At 41.4% G+C, this 20,962-nt stretch overlaps 1 protein-coding gene across 2 annotated transcripts in view; it reads right to left on the bottom strand.

The window, feature by feature from the left end:
- The window catches only part of MDGA2 (MAM domain containing glycosylphosphatidylinositol anchor 2), a 583,552-nt gene that overhangs the window by 371,077 nt on the left and 191,513 nt on the right, over window positions 1–20,962 (bottom strand). For both annotated transcript variants that reach the window (XM_087729078.1, XM_087729069.1), the window contains exon 2: window positions 15,087–15,226. In XM_087729078.1, coding sequence (XP_087585204.1) covers window positions 15,087–15,226 — 140 coding nt within the window. The remainder of the gene's footprint in view (window positions 1–15,086; window positions 15,227–20,962) is intronic.

Raw genomic sequence — 20,962 nt, 5'->3', positions numbered from 1 at the left:
GGGGTAGAATGTGTTGTTTTCAAAATAAAAAATTCCTTTCTAGAAGCTCAAGGTTATTCTTTGTCTCTGCACCTTTGCACCTGACCAGAACAGGTTGGGTGGAGATGCCAGCATGGAAAAAGAAGATTGGACCATGTGATGGATTTGTGGGTGTGGGGACAAGATCATGAACTTTCAACTGGGTGGAATCCCAGGAAATTTTTTAGAATTGGGATTCCACAGTACGATGCCAACACATCTGATTGATTAAATTGGAACTTTAAGGATAGTTTTGCCTTGGACTCTGATTTAATTCTGCATGATATTTGGAATGCTGACAGTAACATTTTTTAAAAAAGAAAAAGAAAAGAGACCATGAAAAACAAAAACGAGAACCAGAAAAATCTACATATTGTATAAAATTGAACATGCCTTTTCAAAATAAAATTAGATTAATAGAATAACAGAGCTGGGAGGGACCTTGGAGGTCTTCTAATCCAGCCCCCTGCTCAAGCAAGACCTTGTACCATTCCAGACAAGTGGCTCTCCAGTCTCTTCTTAAAACCCTCCAGTGATGGAGCAGAACACAATATCTAAAGGGAAGCTGTTCCACTGATTAATTGTCCTCATTGTTAGGAAGTTTCTCCTTATTTCTAGGTTGGTTCTCTCCTTGAGTCATATCCATCCATGGTTTCTTATGTTGCCTTCAAGTGATTTGGATAATAGTTTGATGTCCTCCCCTCTTCTTTGTGGCAGCCCCTCAAATATTGGAACACTGATATCATGCTACCCCTAACCAGTGGTGGGATTCAAATAATTTAACAACTAGTTCTCTGCCCTAATGACCAACTTAGTAGGCAGGGCTTGGTGGTCATGTGACTGGATGAGTATGGCCAACTCAACATGACTCACATCGCTGGGCGCTTCGCTTTAGCTATTACAATGTAATAAGGGTTAACCAGAGAGGCAGTTTCTGTAAGGGCAATAAAGATTAGGCTAGAAACACCACCAGAATGTTTCTTCCCTGCCTTCCTTACTGGATTAGCCCTGTAAAGTGGAAAAAAAAACAAAATGAGATTTCTTCCAACAACCAGTTCCTCAAACTGCTTAGAAAGTTAACAACCGGTTCTCCTGAATAGGTGCGAAGTGGCTGAATCCCACCACTGCCCTTAGCCCTTCTTTTTGCTAGACTAGACCAGGGGTGGGTTCTGGCTGCTGCTACTACAGGTCACTGAAGGATGTGCTATGCGTGCATGCGCAATACTAAAAAACATGTACAAATCATACATAATTCTTTCTTTAGAAGAAACAAGATGGCGGGACCTATGGCGCCACTGAGAAAACTGGTTCAGGGGTGTTATTACCTACTCAGCCGAACCAGTCCAAACTGGTAGGAACCCATCACTGGACTAGACATACCTCATTCCTGCAAGCATTTATACATTTTAGCCTCCAGCTCCTTAATCATCTTTGTTGCTCTTTTCTGCATTCTTTCTAGTGTGTCTACATCTTTTTTAATATATAAGATCAAAACTGGAAGCAATGTTCCAAGTGTGATCTTAACTAAGGCTTTATAAAACAGTACTAATACTTCATGTTATCTTGATTCTATCCCTCTGTTAATGCAACATAGGATTAATATTATATGTACCCTTAACTGTTATTGTAATAACATGTATCATAAAAATAATGAATCAGAATAAACAATAGCAGTTCTATCAAATTTAAACTGTACCCTTATTACAATAAAACAGAGTGTATTTAATATTTTAAAATCTTATTAAGAGAAACCCAAATTTTGGATGAGGAAGTAATTTATGTGTGCCAATTACAATCTATAAATTGTTTTAAATTAAAGGTGGTATTAGATTTGTGTTTCAAAAATGAAGGTATTTTTGATTTTGGTGTATATTCCCACACCTTGATCCGCTATTCTTCTAAAGAAAGAATTATGTATGATTTGCAGTCAGAAAATATATATATATATATATATATATATATATATATATATATATATATATATATATATATATATATATATATATATATATATATATATATATATATATATATATATATATATATATATATATATATATATATATATATATATATATATAATGTTTTTATTTGTGCTGATAAATAAATATATTCCCACACCTTGATCCGCTATTCTTCTAAAGAAAGAATTATGTATGATTTGCAGTCATATATATATATATGATTTTTACAACCCCTGGTAAGCCCCAATGGGGGTTCACCCTGGCTTCGCTGATAACGGATAAGAGCCTGTGGCCTAATGGCTAAGAACTCTGCCTAGTATGCAATTTAGCCCAGGTTCAAATCCCAGTAAGGGTATGGCTAGCTGATGAGAGCTAAATAGCTTGAAATAGATCTATACTAGTCTCCCTTTATTTATTTATCAGCACAAATAAACACACACACACACACACACACACACACACATACATACATACATACATACATACATATATAGTATTTGGTGATGTTTAGCAGAAAAACAATTGACAGGAAAGAGAAGTCAATTAATTTTGTTATATTCTATAATTGATTAAAAAAAAGGTAAAGAAGCCCTTACGGATTTTACTCCGCTAGTCTTTGCCAACTATAGGGGGCTTTGCTGATCTCTGTTTCAAGGCTATTGAATTTGTGCTGTCTAAAAACATTTCCATGGTCATGTGTCCAGCATGATCTCAAAGAGTGCTGTTACCTTCACGGCAAAGTGGCATCTATTTATCTACTTGCACGCTTTTGAACTGCTATTTTGGCATGAGAGGAGTTCACCCTATTGTGTGGCGCTTGGGTCTCGAACATGGGTTGCCAGCTTTCCAGCCAACAAGCCCAGCATCTCAACCACTGAGCCACTGTGTTGCCCACTCTGCAATTAATCATCTTCCAAAATTATTAAGCTTTAAAAATTTCCAACAAAGGTGGAAAATATCTGGCTTTAATATTGTATTTTCAGCAGAACTTATAGCAATAGCAATAGCAATAGCAGTAGACTTATATACCGCTTCATAGGCCTTTCAGGCCTCTCTAAGCGGTTTACAGAGAGTCAGCATATTGCCCCCAACAATCTGGGTCCTCATTTTACCCACCTCGGAAGGATGGAAGGCTGAGTCAACCCTGAGCCGGTGAGATTTGAACCGCTGACCTGCTGATCTAGCAGTAGCCTGCAGTGCTGCATTTAACCACTGCGCCACCTTGGCTCTTAGAACTTAGGTGTGGAACTCAGCTGGTTATTCTTGGGGGAGTTACTGTCCCTTAAACATAGAAAAAAAAAGCCAATGGCAAAATAGCTGAAAATGTTGCTGAAAAATCTCTACCAACTTCTCCATGTAGCTGCCTGGAATCAAGACTGACTTGAAGGCACAATCTCCCATCCCCCACCTGAAAGAACCCCTGAAGTGACGTTCAGTTTTTTTTTAAAAAAAAAAATCTTGTACCAGTTTTCTGTGAGTATAATAGTCACATCAACTCAGCTGTTTTCTTTCATTGACATTCTCAGAGTATCAGGCCAGAAGGCAATTCCCCGCTCGGTAGATTAATCCACACTGAAGTATTTCTGACAGTTGACAGTTCAGGCTTTGCTCAAATTTATTTAATGAAGGATAGTCACTACTTCTTTGATCATTGTTCCTCTGCAGAGCAACCTTTAGAATTGGGTAGTTTCCCTAATGCACAACTGTGACTTTTTTTAAATATTCAAGCATGTCATCCCAATGTATCACCTCAAATCCATCAGATTAGCGCTCTCTCCATTGGTTTTAATCTCCAAAATCATATTTATTTTCACTGTCCTTTTTCTGAGACTACTTTTTTTGAATTTCTCTTAAAATGTATAGCCCAGATTTGGGAATTGTAGACAAGGTGGAGTATGAATGCTGAATACAGTGGGACTGTTTTTCATGTGATAAAACTAAAATTGTACATATTGCTAGTTCATATTTACTTTATGAGCAACTAAATGTCCACAATCCTTTACACACATACTATGACCAATTTTGTATCCTGCGAGTTCAATCCTAGGTGAAGGCAAATATTTCTCTCTCTGGGTACGATGAGAATTTTATCTGATGAATATAACTTCGCACTGGCGACAGGAAGGACATCTGGCCTGTAAACACTGGCCTGTAAACCCTCCATTCAGTTGCCCTTACCACACCACAAGGAGGGGTAGGCTGCTGGGGGTTTGCACGGGGTTGGGTGATCCTCTAGTTAGGATTCTGCACAGTTTGGCGAACCCCCAAATGCCACCCCTGGATGTCCAGGCCCACCACACTGTTCCCACCACACCCTGCTCTTCCCATGAGTCTCCACATTGCCTGTTCATGATGCCAGGTAAACACAGGGCCCATGCAGAGGCTTAGGGAGGGGGGGGGAAACCGGTCTACCAGAGCTTCTGGAAGTCCGGAAACAGGCCTGCTTCTGACCTCCAGAGAGCCTTTGGAGCCCAGTGGAAGCAGTTTTCACCCTCCCAAAGGCTTGAGGAAAGCCTCCGGAACATGGGGATGGCAAAAAATGGGTCTACCAGAAGTTCAGAAAGCCTGGAAATTGCCTATTTCCAGCCTCCGGAGGGCCCCTGGAGCCCAGGGAAAGCAGTTTTCATCCTCCCGAAGGCTCAAGGAAAGCCTCCAGAGCCTGGGGAGGGTGAAAAATGTCTTCCTCCCCCCCCACCATGGTGCAGGAGTCCAACTAGGCCATGGCCACCATGGCCCCGCCCACCCACCAATTGGGCAGCGAACCCATCGTTGCAATTTTTCAAGCCCACCATTGCTCACAAGGGATTATGGAGTCATTCAAAGAAGATGATGATCCTATGCATATATACTTCTGACATCTGTAAGGGGGGATCAACAGAATAGAAATTATGAAACTGGTATTGTGCCATAATCTCTGCATTTTTATCCATAGAGTATGTTATTGATGCCACATGCACATATTAAAATTTATGTCATGACAGAACAATCTTTCTTTTAGATCCTGCAGACTCCTGATAATAATGCAGTAATACAAAAGAGATACATTACCATTTTCCTCCTTATGCAGTGATACTAAGGTAAGAAAAAAGAATTTTCCCAAAGGTAATTTTATATTTGATGACCTCTTTTTCAACAATGCTGCTTCCAGGATTGTCTCTAAGACCTACCATGTTAGATACTTACTGGGGAAACCTTTGTAAAAAGGCTCTCCCCTTGCATTTTTAAAATGAACATTGAGTATGTATTCATCACTGTGTAAATGTCATAGAGTAAATGCAATTGCCTTCAGTGGGAAAAGATTAATGTTACTCAGGCATTTCACAAAGTTCTTTAGGAATATTCATGTACATGTCCATATACCAGGGGTGAAATTCGACCAGTTCTATTCGGTTTGGAGGCTCCACCCACCCACCTGGACATTATCACATCCTGTTTTTGATGCTCTGCGCATGCATGGAAGGTCCTGCGCATGTGCAGAGGTGGCACGTGCCAGCGAAGCGAGCGCGTGCACGCTCACATTTGCAAACCGGTAGCAAAGGTAACTTGATTTCACCCTTGCCATATACATATTCATGCAATTTACTTCAATATGAATTTGTAACCAAATTCTGATAAGAAGGTCAGCATCATCAAAATGGTAGACATCACTGGTTGGTTGAAGCTCCTTTTTTAGTTTGAGTTTGAGTTTCATTTTATTTATATGCCGCCCTATTCCCTGCGGGACTCAGGGTGGCGCACAAACCCGAAGGAGGGGAAGGGAAAAACACAAAAACTACAAAAGTACAGGGCATTTAAAAAACAACCAACAGCCACACTATTCGAGAGGGGAAGGGAGCTCATCGACCCCAGGCCTGCCGACACAGCCAGGTTTTAACGGCTTTTCGGAAGGCCTGGAGAGAGGTGAGGGTCCGAATCTCTGCGGGGAGTTCGTTCCAGAGGGCCGGAGCTGCCACAGAGAAGGCCCTCCCCCAGGTAGTAGCCAGATGACATTGGCTGGTAGACGGAACCCAGAGGAGGCCCGCTCTGTGTGATCTAATGGGTCTTTGGGAGGTAATTGGCAGCAGGTGGTCTCTCAAGTACCCAGGTCCAATACCATGAAGGGCTTTATAAGTGATGACTAGCACCTTGAAGCACATGTTGCACAGGTATAAGAAAAGTAGGACTTCAGTCACCAAGTCACTTCCTTCATTTTTATGCTGTCCGTTCTCTGGACTAAGTTTCAAGAGAAGCTTATTAAGTCCTGATCTAGATCTCTGCTTAGTGTTTATTTTAGATACCTATTCATCTTAAAAAAAAAAAAAAAAAAAGCTAGTTGCAGGAAATTTGCCTGTTCTGATGCTTTCACATTATAGATAAGCTACACCAGAATGCCTGATTGAATCTGACTTCAGCTTAAGTTATTTCTTAACGATTGATCTGTCTATTTTGTAATGAATTTAACACATTATCATGCTACTATAATTGAAATGAATTGTTTGCCTTAATCACGATGTTATAATTTGAAATGAATTTGTACATGACCATTCATTGCAGTCATATTTGATGTGTGCTTGGCAGCTGTTGAAGAGAGTAAAGCAATAAGCAATTCATTAAAAGCAATTTCCAATTATTCCATTGACAACTAGTTCTAGCAAACTGCAGAGCAACAGGTTGTTTTCTCCAACGTTACCAAGCTATGGGGTCTGAGGAAGCCACTTATACACTGAATACTCACAGAGATTGGAGAAGGTACCACATCTGGGTCTGGTAGAACAAAGCCTTATCAGAACTCTGGAAACTCACAATAGACTCTTTATCAAACTACTTTAAAGTACTATCCACCAGTTCTTGATTTAGAAGAAAATGACACTGGTATAATTGTTTTGCTGTCCCATTATCACTATTTTGGTACAGAGAAGATGCCAGGAAATTGTGCTGTGCTTATTAATAATGTACAAAGCAAGTTAAGGATAAGAACTGTTCAGTCATTGAAGCTTTTTTTTCCCCTGCCTTCACAGCAAATGTCATAAAAATATAATCAGTACCCTGCTGAATCAGACCTCTGGTCTATCTTGTCCAGTACAAAGCCTAACAGTGACCAAGCAACTGCATAAATAAATCCACTACTCTTCCATCAGATGGCCTTCCCATGGGGTCACTGCCACCAATGTTAATAGCCATTGATCCTCCTGACTTCAATGAATGACTCCAACCCATTTTTTTTAAAGCCAGACTGGTTTGCCTGAACTGGTAGCACCAAACTGCCAGTGGGCCCGCCCACCTGCCTCGGCTCCAAAACGTCCTATATAGCCTCATTTTCTATGCCATGTGCATGCGTGCAAGCTGCATGCATGAGCAGAGTGCATTAGCGGAAAGCTACATGCATGGTCAAAAGGCACACATACACACAGTTGCGAACCGGTGATAAACCTACATGAATCCCACCACTGGTGTGTATATGTGTAGGCACATGTGCATGTGTATGGAATTTGATGTGATGACCACTGGTGCCAAATGTATATACTGATCCTGGAAGAATCAGTACAGCAAAAAGAAATATATATATAATACTGGTTCCAGTATGTTGGGAAGGGGAAACTAGCTTCACCTTGTCCATTTATCCATACCCTGCCTAAGACCAAAAAACTCCAAATATTGCAAACTTTGCTCAAAGAGAAGCTATTCCACCTGCTTAATCTTCTACGTTATCCTCCTCTGAACCTTCTCTAGCTCCATAATACTCTTGTGAAGATGCAACAATCAGAACTGTACATGATATTCCAGAGGTGGTTTCATCATTGATGGACTGTATATCAGGGTATTAGCATCTCTACTTTGAGTACCATTGTTACTATCCCAGACATGCTGTTTGGCATTTTTTTTATATATATAGCAAATGCACACACTGGGCTGGCACTTTCAATAAGCTCTTTTCTATTTACTCCAAGATCTCTTTCCTTATCAGTCACTACTATCTATGAGCCCATTAACTGGTATGAGTAGTTAAGGGGTTTGGCACCAATGTACATCACTTTGCATTTGCTCATGTGAAATGTCATCTGCCATTTTGATGATGTCTACTCCTCTGATGTGCAGAGATCTCTTTGAAGCTCTTTGCAATTCCTTACTGTTGTTACTACTCTAGATAATTTAGGGTAATTAACAAACTTGGCTATTCCACCAGTCATAGGGAATTTCAGATGCTTTATAAGTATGTTAAAAAGCATTGGACTTGGGATAGAACATTGAGGGAGACCCAGCTAATTTTATCTCACATTTTGTGTAAGAATTATTCTTTTACTTCTATACTTTGCCTTCTATTCTTCAGTTATTTGCTTATCCAGAAGAAGGCACACTTTTTTATTCCATGACTGTTAAACTTATTGAAAAAATCTTTGATGAGGTATTTTAGCAAAGGTTTTTAGAAAAATCATTAACAACATTAACACCTTCAAAAATACCTAGTAGATTAGTCTAGGGCTTCCCCTTAGTAATGCTGCATTGATAAGGCTAAATCTTTGTTAATTTCATCTTTAATAGCATTCTACACTATCTTCACCAAAATAGATGTATATATGTATGTATGCATTTGATGTGATTTGTATGGCTGCCCAGGTCAGCTATCGGACTCTAGATAGATCAGAACAGCTCAGAACAGCCATTCAATAAAAACAATTTAAAGACAAAAATACATGGTCATTAATAAACACCTGAAAACAATAAACACAGTCAGCAATCCAACTTTCTGTCAAGATCAACAAAGTCACAGTAAAAGCTACCCACCACTGGTGGCCTTCTAAGCCCAGTGGCAGAGTCATGTCCTCAGGGCCTAGAAGTTAAGCCAGTGTTTCTCAAGCTTGGCAACTAGAAGATGTGTAGAGTTCAACTCTCATAATTTCCCAGTCAGTCAAAATAATTGGTTATCTTCCAGTCCTCAACCATGGGGGCTGAACATAGAGAGAGCTAGTCTAAAGAAAAGAAGGACCAGAGGTGACAGGATATTAGTATTCCAGTATTTGAGGGGTTGCCACAAAGATTTATTTTCCAAAACACCAAAAAGCAAAACAAGAAACAATGAATGGAAATTAATCAAGAAGAGAAGCAACCTGGTATTAAGGAGAAACTTCCTAACAGTGAGGGCAATTATCCAGTGGAACAGCTTGCCTTCAGAAGTTGTGAGTGCTTTATCACTGGAGGTTTTTAAGAAGAGACCGGATAGCCACTTGTCTCAAATTGTATAGGGTCTCATGCTTGAGCAGGGGATTGGACTAGAAGACCTCCAAGATCCCTTCTAGTTCTATTAAGATTGATTGATTGATTGATTGATTGGTCGATTGATTTTAGTTAAAGTGTCTAAAATCTCAGCTTTAAATCCTTTCAGTGGATGTTCATCAGGGCCTGGTTCCTTGGGTGGATGTCATAGGGCCGAGATGGCAAACCTATGGTACATGTGCCACAGGGAGCACCCAGAACCCTCTCTGCGTGCATACAAGTTGTCATTCAAGCTCAGCTCCACCGTACCTCCTGCCGGCCAGCTGATTTTCAGGTCTCTACTGCACATATGCGGGAGGGGCACATGCAGGTGGGGTCATGTGCGCATGTGCAGGGGTGGGGGGAGCAGGGGGAGGTCACATGTGCATGGGGGTGGGGCGTATACAGGGGGTCGTGTGCATGCATGGGGGAAGGGGGAGCGCAGTGGTGTCACACACATGCGTGGTGGCAGAGCACACACGGGGATGCGCACTCATGCATGGGGGCGGGGTACGCAGGGGGTTGCTATGCATTGCATTAAGGGTGCACTCGTGCACCCGCACATTTTCGGCACCCAGTGACAAAAAGATTAGCCATCATTGCCATAAGGTCTGGTATTTTGTTGACATTCAATTTGCCATAAGGCCTAACACATCTTCTCTTATTACATTTTTAAGGCTCAGTTAATCTGATTCCCTTCCTGAGAAAAGTTCGGGCTGAAGGAATTCCTTCAATTTTTCTTCTGTGAAGATGGAGGCAAAGAATTTATTCAGCTTCTCTGCTATTTCCTATTTGCCTCCGAGCCACTTTTCATCATCCAAGGGACCAACAGATTCCCTGTCTGGATTTCAGTGATACCCATTAGGTCAATAGTGTCTTCTAAGATCAGGCATTCCTATTCGCCTATTTTGGCCTGCAGGCTTCCAGCATTTGTATGCAAACACTGAAACACAGCATATTTAGCTATATTCTTTTTATTCTTTTGATTTTTTTAAAAATTTTAGCTGCTTTCTTTCTAGCACTGCCTAGGAATATCTAAATGTAGCATGGCATCCATAGCCTTCAAATCAGATAGGCAGTCACCATGATATCCAGTTCCCTTCATATCTAACTTAGAATGCATAGATATATTTATTTAACTGTAATCTATGTTTATGCTGAATGTTTAAATATACTTGGTAAGGTCAGTTCTATTATTTCTTTTTCTTCCTCTTTGCATATTTTAGACAAGTGTCACTGTTTAAGTTTGAATGTTAGCCCCTCTTTTTTCTTAAGGGCTCTCTGACTACATCCTATAGTTCCGTGATGGCGAACCTATGGCTTGTGTGCCACAGGTGACACATGGAGGCTTCTCTGCTGGCATGCAAGCCCTAGTTGAGCTCCACCAAGCATGAGCCGCCAACCAGCTGATTTTGGGGTCTCTGCAAAACACTATACAAGCCATCAATATACATCCAAAAGGAACAGGAAGTCCCTTACAGGAGCAGATAGAGGGAAATCCTAGAGAGACAGGAAATGCATCGCTGAACAATTGAGATGAATGCTAGAGAGGAATAAAGCTACATACAAGGCCAATATAAAACTCTTGTAACAGTGTAGGCATGCACAGGGGGGGAGCATGGGAGGTTACCCCCCCCCGGTGCCTCATTTTTGGTCCCAGGATGCTTCAGGCAGGCCTGCTAGGCTCAAAATGGAGCACCTGGGGGAGGGGTGTTGCATGCACATGTGCAGGGGGAGGACATGCTATCATGTGCATGCATGCACTTTCGGCATGCGAGGACAAAAATGTTACCCATCACTGCTATAGTTGCTAGGATGCTGGACATTTGGTAGTTAGTCCAACCCAGGAAAATCATTCAGGAATGCAGGTAGTCCTTGACTTATGACCACAAATGAGCCCAAAATTCCTGTTGTTGTGAGACATTTGTTAGGTAAGTTTTGCCCCGCATTATGATATTTCTTGCCACAGTTGTCAAGTGAGTCACTGCAGTTGTTAAGTTAGTGACACAGTTGTTAAGTGAATCTGGCTTCCCAATTAATTTTGTTTGTCAGAAGATCACCAAAGATGACCACACGGTCCTGGGATATTGCAACTGTCCCAATCACAAATATGAACCATCTGCATATGATCATGTGACCATAAGGATCCTGCAATGGTCGTAAATGTGAAAAATAGTCACAAATCATTTTAAGTGCCATTGTAACTTTGAACGGTCACTAAATGAACTGTTGTAAGTTGAGGACCACCTGCGTTCAGAAACTCACCAAATACAGATAAAATCTCCCTCAAAACTAACTCTTCTTCACCTTTTATTAATGAGCAACTTCCATCCAAGTTTCCCTGTTTAGGATTAGATACTAGATTTCTGCTCTAACGGATTTCAAGAAACATCAGCATCAGCTTTCGCCAGCCAATAAGTGAGTATCTCCTAAGTGCTGTTTAGGACACACCCTTTGAATGATGCGGGAGTAGGAATGGATTTCCAGAGGAAAAATTGCAGACTACAGGAACCAGGAGCACCACTCAGGTGACCCTGAGGACACAGATAAACCTCCAAGTGCTTCCACGACCCTCTAAAAGGATGAAAATGACCAGCTGTCTACAAGGAATATAAATCCTTCAATTCTCCACTATCCAGTCAGAGCTGACAAAACTTCTTGGATGAGAAGAGAAACGTCTTCAAAAGATAAAGGAAGAAAGTCTAGTTGCCTCCTGAAAAAGCACCTTTGGGACAACTAAAGGTAAAGGTTCCCCTCGCACATATGTGCTTGTCGTTCCTGACTCTAGGGGGCAGTGCTCATCTCCATTTCAAAGCCGATGAACCAGTGCTGTTTGAAGACATCTCCATGGTCATGTGGCCGGAATGACTAAACACTGAAGGTGCACGAAACACCTTCCCACCAAAGGTGGTTTCTATTTTTACTTTACGTGTTTTCAAACTGCTAAGTTGGCAGAAGGTGGGACAAGTAACGGGAGCTCACTCCGTTACATGGTTTTAAGGATTCAAACCACGGAACCGTCGACCTTTCTGATCGACAAGTTCAGCATCTTAGGCACTGAGCCACCATGTCCCTAGAATTGAGACAACTAAACACAGTTTATTGTTCTACTCAAACTGTTTTTGTGCAAGTGTTTTGCGTGACTGTTCAATGAAAGCCTGACTGTCAGATGATATTTCTGGATAGTTGGGCTCCTTATGGAAAAGGCTTTAACACATTTCAGAAGGAGATGGATGTGGACTTAGCACTGTTTCAGACAAATACCAAACCTCTGCTGAGTTTCGCAATATTCCAGAAAAATACTAAAGCCATACTCAAAATGTATAACAGCAGCTGACAAAATTGTGTGCTGCTTTGCCGAGGAGGAAAGCAATCTGCACTTTTCTAAAGCAAAGATAAACCTCAAAGAGTGCAGGAAATAGACATGTCAACCAACTCATTCATTTTATGGTTCTACAGGGAGCGTTGAATAGATTCCTGCACTGAACAAGGGATTGCATGAGAAGGGACAAAAGCTGTTTTCTAGCATGCACCATCGGATGTAGTTATATAATTTATGTAATGGATATAATAAGATATAATGGACCAAATCTTCTAATGAGTAAATAAAGATTGACTCAGAGGCTTTTGGCTTTTGGACTAAGATCAAGTTAAAAATTCTTCTGAGATGCCTGACAGTTGGGACTTGGTTTTATAAGAGCTTTAGTTTCATAATTAGCCAGCCTAGGGTTTTCATTATAAAAGAAAAGTAGTCATTGTTGATGTCAGTGCTGAAACAGTAATTATGCATTGGCCATGGTCTCTAAATAGCTTTCTGGGACCTCAGTCACTTGACCCCTGGAGTGCTTCTGGAATTCCCCCTGGATTCCATTTCTATTTGATGACTTTGTCTATTATCAAAAGAGATGTTGGATTGCCAGTGAGTCTATGACCTTGCTTACAATTGAATGTGAATGCCTGACTATTTTGCAATGTCCTGAGCTAGCTGAGGTCAAGACTAGTGAATCAGCTTCTGTTATCTTTGAACGTGTGTCTCATCTCATTCCTATTTCATTGATAGTGGATGGAAAGAAATAAGTTCAGGCAGCAAATTCTGAACTATGTACAGATTTTACTCTATATATATGTAGCCTTTAATTGTGCAGAAGCACAATTAAAACTGGACATGGACATTGGCAATAAACTGATATTTTTAATCATTAGTTCCACTTTAATGGACACTAGTTCTTTCCAATTGCTACCAAAAATTAAGAATAGGCAAATGATCAGGATCAATGTAAACCATGAATAGGACAGGACAATGGTGCTAACAAAAATTGCTTATGACTGGTCCTCATAGTTATAACCATTGCAGGAATGGTGAGGGAATGGAGATTTTACAGTATCCTTCCCCTGTTATACCCACAAAGCCACACCCACCATGCCACGCCCACAGAACCGGTGATAAAAAAAATGAATCTCACCACTGACATGAATGCCACCATGCATTCTTGGATGACAAGTGGGATAGGAATCTTAATAAACTAAGAAATATATCAGTAACAATGTGCCTCTTCAGAGTGAGCAATATGAAACCCTTTACATTTTGTTGTGTTTTCTGTTAGCTTTTAAATGTAAAGTAATCTAGTTAGCACTTCCAAAACTAATACATAAACTCAGTTCATTGATTCATTGATGCAGATTTATGCACTTCTTTCAATATCCGAAGGTAATACTCTATTAAAAACAATTGCTTCAGAATTTTAAAAATATACACAATATTGTGTATGTTAGGAGCAATACTGAACAAAAGGTGAAGTTGTCTGCCAAAACATCATTATTCAGTGCGATTTGTGTGCATGAAAACCAGAGATGGAATTCAGCCAGTTCTGACAGGTTCTGGAGAACTGGTAGCAGAAATTTTGAGTAGTTCAGAGAACCAGCAAATAGGCTGGCCCTGACCCCGCTGCCTCCCAGCCTCTGGGATTTTGCAGTATCCTTCCCCTGCCATGCCCACAAAGCCACACCCAGAAAGCCACACCATGCCCACAAAGTCACACCCACAGAACCGGTAGTAAAAAAAAAAAAAAAAAATTCCACCACTGATGAAAACATCTAAAAATGCAGAACTGAGACAAAAAAAAAAGGAAAGTTAAAATAAGCGCAATTCTCTTTACTTAGAGTTTCTTGCTTTCAGGCACTGTGGTCACAATTCACCCATTTTCATTTAGTTGCTCTTTAATGCTGACCATTTACGGCCACTGTTTACACTTTTCAATGAAACAACCATTCAGAAACACTTACTCTCTGGTCAACAAAAATAAGCACCAAACTAGCAATTAAACCACAACTTTTTTCACTCAAGACAACCAGAGAAATGCTATTAAAAAGCAATCCAAAGGGCAGTTTAGAAAAACAGCAGAGATAAACCCAGAACTCCTTAAAACACCACACAGTAGCAGAAATGCCACAGCATTAAAAGCCCTGAGGTAATATAAAAGACAGTGTGAGATTTAAAAAGCTGAAATCCTTCTTCTTCTAGGATACCGATATTCCCCTTCTAAAAAAATTTCAGTGTTGTTGCCCGTTTCCCTGACTTGGCTTTGAATGGTAGAATTCTGAAACTCTATCTCAAAATATTTGGATCCAATCTGTACAAATGATTCTTTGTACAATCAAAATACACCTAAACCCTACATTAATATTACCATGTACATCTGAAAACATCCTAGAAAAATCTTGCTATAATCATAATCCTGAGAAGACATACAGTAGCTCTCTCTGGCCAACTCGCTACCATTTTCTGAGTAGCAATCTAAGGTAGATAACAAAAAAAACATGGAAGAGAAAATCAGGGTGGATAGACCATTCAAATCATCACAGCAGGAGGCTCACCTGTGGCCGGGGATGGCCTGTAACCAAACACGTCAGCTCCAGGGTCTCCCCTTCACGGATGGTGTACACTCTTTCCGAATACCGCTCCTCCTCAATGTTACAGGCGAGGCCCGAATGGATAATCCTCACTGTGGGTGGGGCTGTAAAGACAAGCAAAAGGAAAACTCAACAGTTGTAATGGACTGTGAGAATAACTGAGGAATAGGAAGATGAGCTGCATTCAAGACACTGGGGAAAGAAATCTGAGTCCAAAGCAAGGAACGTAATTTGAAAAAGTGCCTCAGATTTGACTCCCCGTAGCTCTCTTGAATGTAAAAGCAGCAAAAAGAGAGGAACATCCAGATTTGTAAGATTCTGTTACTATAACTTTATAATACAAATAGCATTCTTCTTCTATAATCATCTTTCAGCAGGGAATAAAATCTGATCAATATTCACTAGTCTTCAACATCTAAGCAAGGTCAGACCTAATTACTGCATGGATGAGCAACCATTAGGGAATTCCAGGGGTTAGGGTGAAACTGAGAGATAAAAACAGCTAGAGGAAGGAAATAGTAAATACAGGTAGCCCTGACTTACAACAGTTCATTTAGTGACCATTCAAAGTTACGTCACTGAAAAAATGACTTATGGGAGTTTTTCACACTTACGACCATTGCAGCATCCCCATGGTCACATGATCAAAATTCCAATATTGGCAACTGACATATTTATGACGGTTGCAGTTCCCCGGGATCATATGATCACCTCTTGCAACCTTCTAACAAGCAAAATCAACAGGGAAACCAGTTTCCCTTAAAACCCATGTTACTAGTTTACCAACTGCAGTGATTCGATACAATACCATACCATACCATACCATACCATACCATACCATACCATACCATACCATACCATACCATACCATACCATACCATACCATACCATACCATACAATACAATACAATACAATAGCAGAGTTGGAAAGGACCTTGGAGATCTTCTAGTCCAACCCCATGCCTACGCAGGAAACCCTATACCATTTCAGACGAATGGCTATGCAACATCTTCTTAAAGATTTCCAGTGTTAGCAATAGCAATAGCAGTTAGACTTATATACCGCTTCATAGGGCTTTCAGCCCTCTCTAGGCGGTTTACAGAGTCAGCATATTGCCCCCAACAATCCGGGTCCTCATTTTACCCACCTCGGAAGGATGGAAGGTTGAGTCAACCCTGAGCCGGTGAGATTTGAACAGCTGAACTGCAGTCAGCTGAAGTAGCCTGCAGTGCTGCATTTAACCACTGTGCCACCTCAGCTCTGTTGGGGCATTCACAACTTCTGGAGGCAAACTGTTCCACTGATTAATTTTTCTAACTTCAGGAACAATTAATCAGTGGAACATTCCCTTAACAACCCTTAACAATCCTTAAAATTCCCTTAACAACTGTGACAAGAAAAGTCATAAAATGGAGCAAAACTCGCTTAACAAATGCTTTGCTTAGCAACAGAAAATTTTGGCCTCAATTGTGGCTGTACGTTGAGAACTATATGCAAGAAGAAATTTCACTATGTATGTTTATGTATACATATATACATACACATAAAGGTAAAGGTTCCCCTCACACATATATGTGTTAGTCGTTCCTGACTCTAGGGGTTGGTGCTCATCTCTGTTTCAAAGCCAAAGAGCCAGTGCTATCCAAAGACATTTCCGTGGTCATTTGGCTGGCATGACTAAATGCCGAAAGCACATGGAAAGCTGTAACCTTCCCATCAAAGGTGGTCCCTATTTTTCTACTTGCATTTTTTCATGTTTTCGAACTGCTAGGTTGGCAGAAGCTGGGACAAGTAATGGGAGCTCACTTCATTACGCGGCACTAGGGATTCGAACCGCTGAACTGCCAACTTTTCTGATCGACAAGCTCAGCATCTTAGCCATTGAGCCATACATACATACATACAGTACATACAAACATACATCCATCATACATAAGCATACATAAGCATACATACACATAGAGCTCCTAAATAAATATATTCTTACAGGTTGAGAAAATGCCATGTATTTAGCAATATTGTTTCCCCTGCAAAGTATTAATGGATAAGGGTGGCATTCATCACCATGTTATTAATCTCCAAAATCCCCAGAAGGAAACTTTATATTTTTAATTTTAACTCAAGGTATTTTTCCTCTTAATTTACACAAAATTAACTTTTCATTATTCTTCCTTTTTCATTATATATGCTGCTTGAAATGTATTATCTTGCTCATTACCCAAGCAAAGCGCTTTAATGAGGACAATAAAATTAAGGAGTCGGCATGATGGGATTCATCCTCTTTTCTTTTTTATACAACCCATAATGAAAACCTGGCTGCTGTCGATGGAACAGACTTCCTGATTGCCTGCTGTAGATGCAGAGATTACAAGATACAATCATCATTAAATAAAGTTAAGAGCCCTCCACGTGTCTTAATTTCACCAGGCGGCTGAGTTCTAATCCTTTGTGTGTGTGGAAGGAGGGGGACACAGGATGTGAAACATTAACTAAGTCTCCCTAGAATTTAGTATTAATTTTCAGTCCAGGTTTAACCAGATGAGGATCACGAGTTGTTCTGACCTAGGCTTCTCCAAAAAGCACAAGGCAGAGTCCTGGTCCTGACAAAACCCCTTTTATTAAACGAATGTGAATTCCTCTCATTCACATTCAGCAAGGCCTGGCAAACAGGCTTTCAAAGGAATATTTATGACTACAGACCTTATCTACCTTGGAAAGCTGCCATGTAAATATTTTCCAAATGAGGTGCTGTGCAAGGAAAGACTGGAATGAATTGTTTCCTGCAAAGGCACACTCCCCTTTTGCTCCCCTTTTAATTCTTATGGGAGGAACCAATCACCTGTGGAATGATGTACCCGTAGAGATCCAGACCCTTCCCACTCTCTCGGCCTTCCGAAAAGCCACTAAAACCTGGCTATTCTGGCAGGCCTGGGGCTGTTGACTTCATGAACGAGGTCCAGCCCCACCTAGACTGAATGTATGGTGTGTTGTTTTTAAATTTGTTTCTCTTTTTCTATTTTTAACTCTTATCTTTTATCATGGTTTTGTAAGCCGCCCAGAGTCCTACGGGATTGGGCGGCATATAAATTTATTAAATTACTAATTACTAAATTACCTTCCACTTGTGACTTTACTCCCAAGTCGACCCTGATTTCTGATTGTTCTTTTCTTCTGGCAGCTCCGCGCATGCGCACACTGGGAATAGGCCAGGGATGGGTTGCTGCTGGCTTTACTACCAGTCCACAATCCCCACACAATGTGCGTGTGTGTGCGCGCTGTTAAGTGTAAATTGTTCTTTGTGCATGCGCAGAACAATTTGCAGTGAACTGTGCATGTGCAGTCACTAAAAACTAAAATGGTGGTGGACTGGCGGCAGCAAGGATACCAATTCGCAGCACGGCAGGCCTGGGTCACTGCCAGTTCTGTGACCTAGGCCTGAATTCCACTACCGGTCGGCCGAACTGGGCCGAACCGGGAGCAACCCACTTCTGGAACAGGCTCTAGCTATTCCTCTTCCTCACTGCTGTCTAGCTCCATAGGCACCTGATCTCTGCCAGACAGCTTCAACCCCCATCTCTGCCTCCAATGCAGAGCCCTCATCCGAGCCTTCCCCAGCCTCCAGAACTGTCCCATGCTCCTCCCCAACCTCCTCACTGTCCGACTCTGCTGCCAGCTCCACTGGCTGCTGGCAGGCCACAACATGTGTGCTACAGAAGTTATTTGAGAGGGGGGGATTCTATTGGACATAAAATAGAAGAAAATATTTTTTTAAAAAAATATCTACACAGACTGCCTATTTTTGAAATGTCAAGCAGGGACTAAAACCAGGATATTTAGCAATTCCTGGCTAAGCCATTATAAAACAATGGTGGAGGCTATTGCTCAAGTCACAGCTTGAAATAACTAGAGAAAAACCGGGTGGAAAATTCCCTTGATGTGCCATAGCAAGATGGATGGGGAGATGACACCCAAAAATAATATTTGTCTTGCGACTAAGAAAATATCAAGCATCAATCAAAGCACTGCAGCAGCATCCGGGGAATGAGTGAGCCAGGTGGCAGAGAAGGTGAGAACAGACAGGCTTGGTGGAAAACTTCAATATTCAGATGGGTCCACAGAGCTACATAATATGCCACAAACAGTCTGCCAGCAATATTATGCTCAGCTCTGACCTTGGTTGTTTGCTTGTACACCTCATTTCCTAATTTGGTAACTTCATCAGAGTGAGTAAGTATACAGAGCTAGTTATCTGCTGGACTACGTTTCAGTAAGGACATCTACTCCTTCTACCAAATCAGATAGAGTAGACATGCTTCCAGCAGTGTAATCTTCTGAAGTCTGCTACCAGTTTGTTGAGTCTGCTACCGAGCGGATGCATGGACGCTAAAAAAGGAACATTTTGTAGTCTTCCGAGTCTGCAAAGGTAAGTAGAACAGCAAGAGGAGGAATCCGCTGTGCCATGCGGTTTATATTAGCTAGAAAGCAGGAAATCCGGCGATTCCAGCTAATATAAATCATGTGTCACAGCTGATTGTCGTCCATCTGATATCAGAAATATGGTTCACCTGAACCGGTAGCATTTTTTACTACCGGTTTCGATGAACCGGTCCGAACCAATAGCATTTTACCCCCACATGCTTTGTGCGTTGAATGTTTTGCATGCTTTCGCTTTTGGGGTAACCACTTGGGAATTAGGGAGGGAGGATGGGACATCTGGATAGACTCCCTCTCAAGCCGGTTTCATCCTGTTACTCAAGGTTGCAAGGCCTCAAGGAAGATCTCTTCTCACCATCCAGTCTCGGAGTTCTCAAAACACTTTTGAGACATGTTATTGTCTACCAGTAGACATGGGGCATTAGGGTGGGGGGTTGAAGGGAAATTTCAGACCCCGCCTGATGTCTCTGCAATCACTGTCTCTCAGTAAAAGTTCCTTTTGAAATGCAAATTGTTTCAAGAGTCATGCTTTCGTGAGAAGTAGCTGAGGCAGGTCCTTACACATGTCCAATGGAGAACTTATGGCATGCATGCTGGAAGTGGCATGCAGAGCCATCTCTCTGGGCATATGAGCCATCACTCGTTGCTCTTCCAGGTTCCAGCATGGGCCAGCTGGTCTTCATGCACATGGGTGTATGGAAACTGGAAGAGCAGCCGCCCGGTGCCCATGTGCATGCCAGGAAGATGATCTTCTGGTTTGCAGCACATGCATGCATGCTGGCTAACTGGTCTTTCAATTTCCTGTGCTTCCGTGTGTGTAAAGACCAACTGGCCAGTGTGTCGGAACCCAGAAGAGCAACGGGCAATGGCTCACATGCCCGGAGAGATTGCTCTGTGTGCCACTTCTGGCACACATGCCATAGGTTTGCCATCATGGGCATGCATCCAGGCCAGCTGGTCTTCACACATGCATGCATGCCAGAAACCGGAAGACCAGGTGGCCAACATGTAAATATGCACCGGATGGCTGCTCTTCCAATTTTTGGCACACGTGCACACATGTATTCCCGTTTTGGCACTCGGTGCCGAAAAGGTTCACCAATGCTGTCCTAGTCCCGACCCTTAAATATTATCAGCTTATGGGGAATTAGGAAACATGTGTTTTCAATAGCAGCCCCTGTCATATGGAATACCCTTCCCTCTGAAATTTGGCAGATCTCCACTCTCCTAGTCATGGCATTTTCCCCCAAGCCCTGGCATAGATTGAGGTGGGTGAGAAGATTTTCTGAGAGACTGTATGTCAGACATTTAATGTTGGTACCAGTTGTTTAATGTTTATGGTTTTAGTACATTTCTGTATTATATTTCACTATTAATATTGTTTTTATTGCTAATTGGGAGCCAC

Source organism: Thamnophis sirtalis, unplaced genomic scaffold (genome assembly GCF_051295495.1).
Source record: "Thamnophis sirtalis isolate CommonGarterSnake01/CBP01778 unplaced genomic scaffold, rThaSir2_p1.2 scaffold_1, whole genome shotgun sequence".
Classification (NCBI taxonomy): Eukaryota; Metazoa; Chordata; class Lepidosauria; order Squamata; family Natricidae; genus Thamnophis; species Thamnophis sirtalis.
The sequence above is the reverse complement of the archived record's forward strand: the minus strand, read 5'-3'. Positions and strand labels throughout refer to the sequence as shown.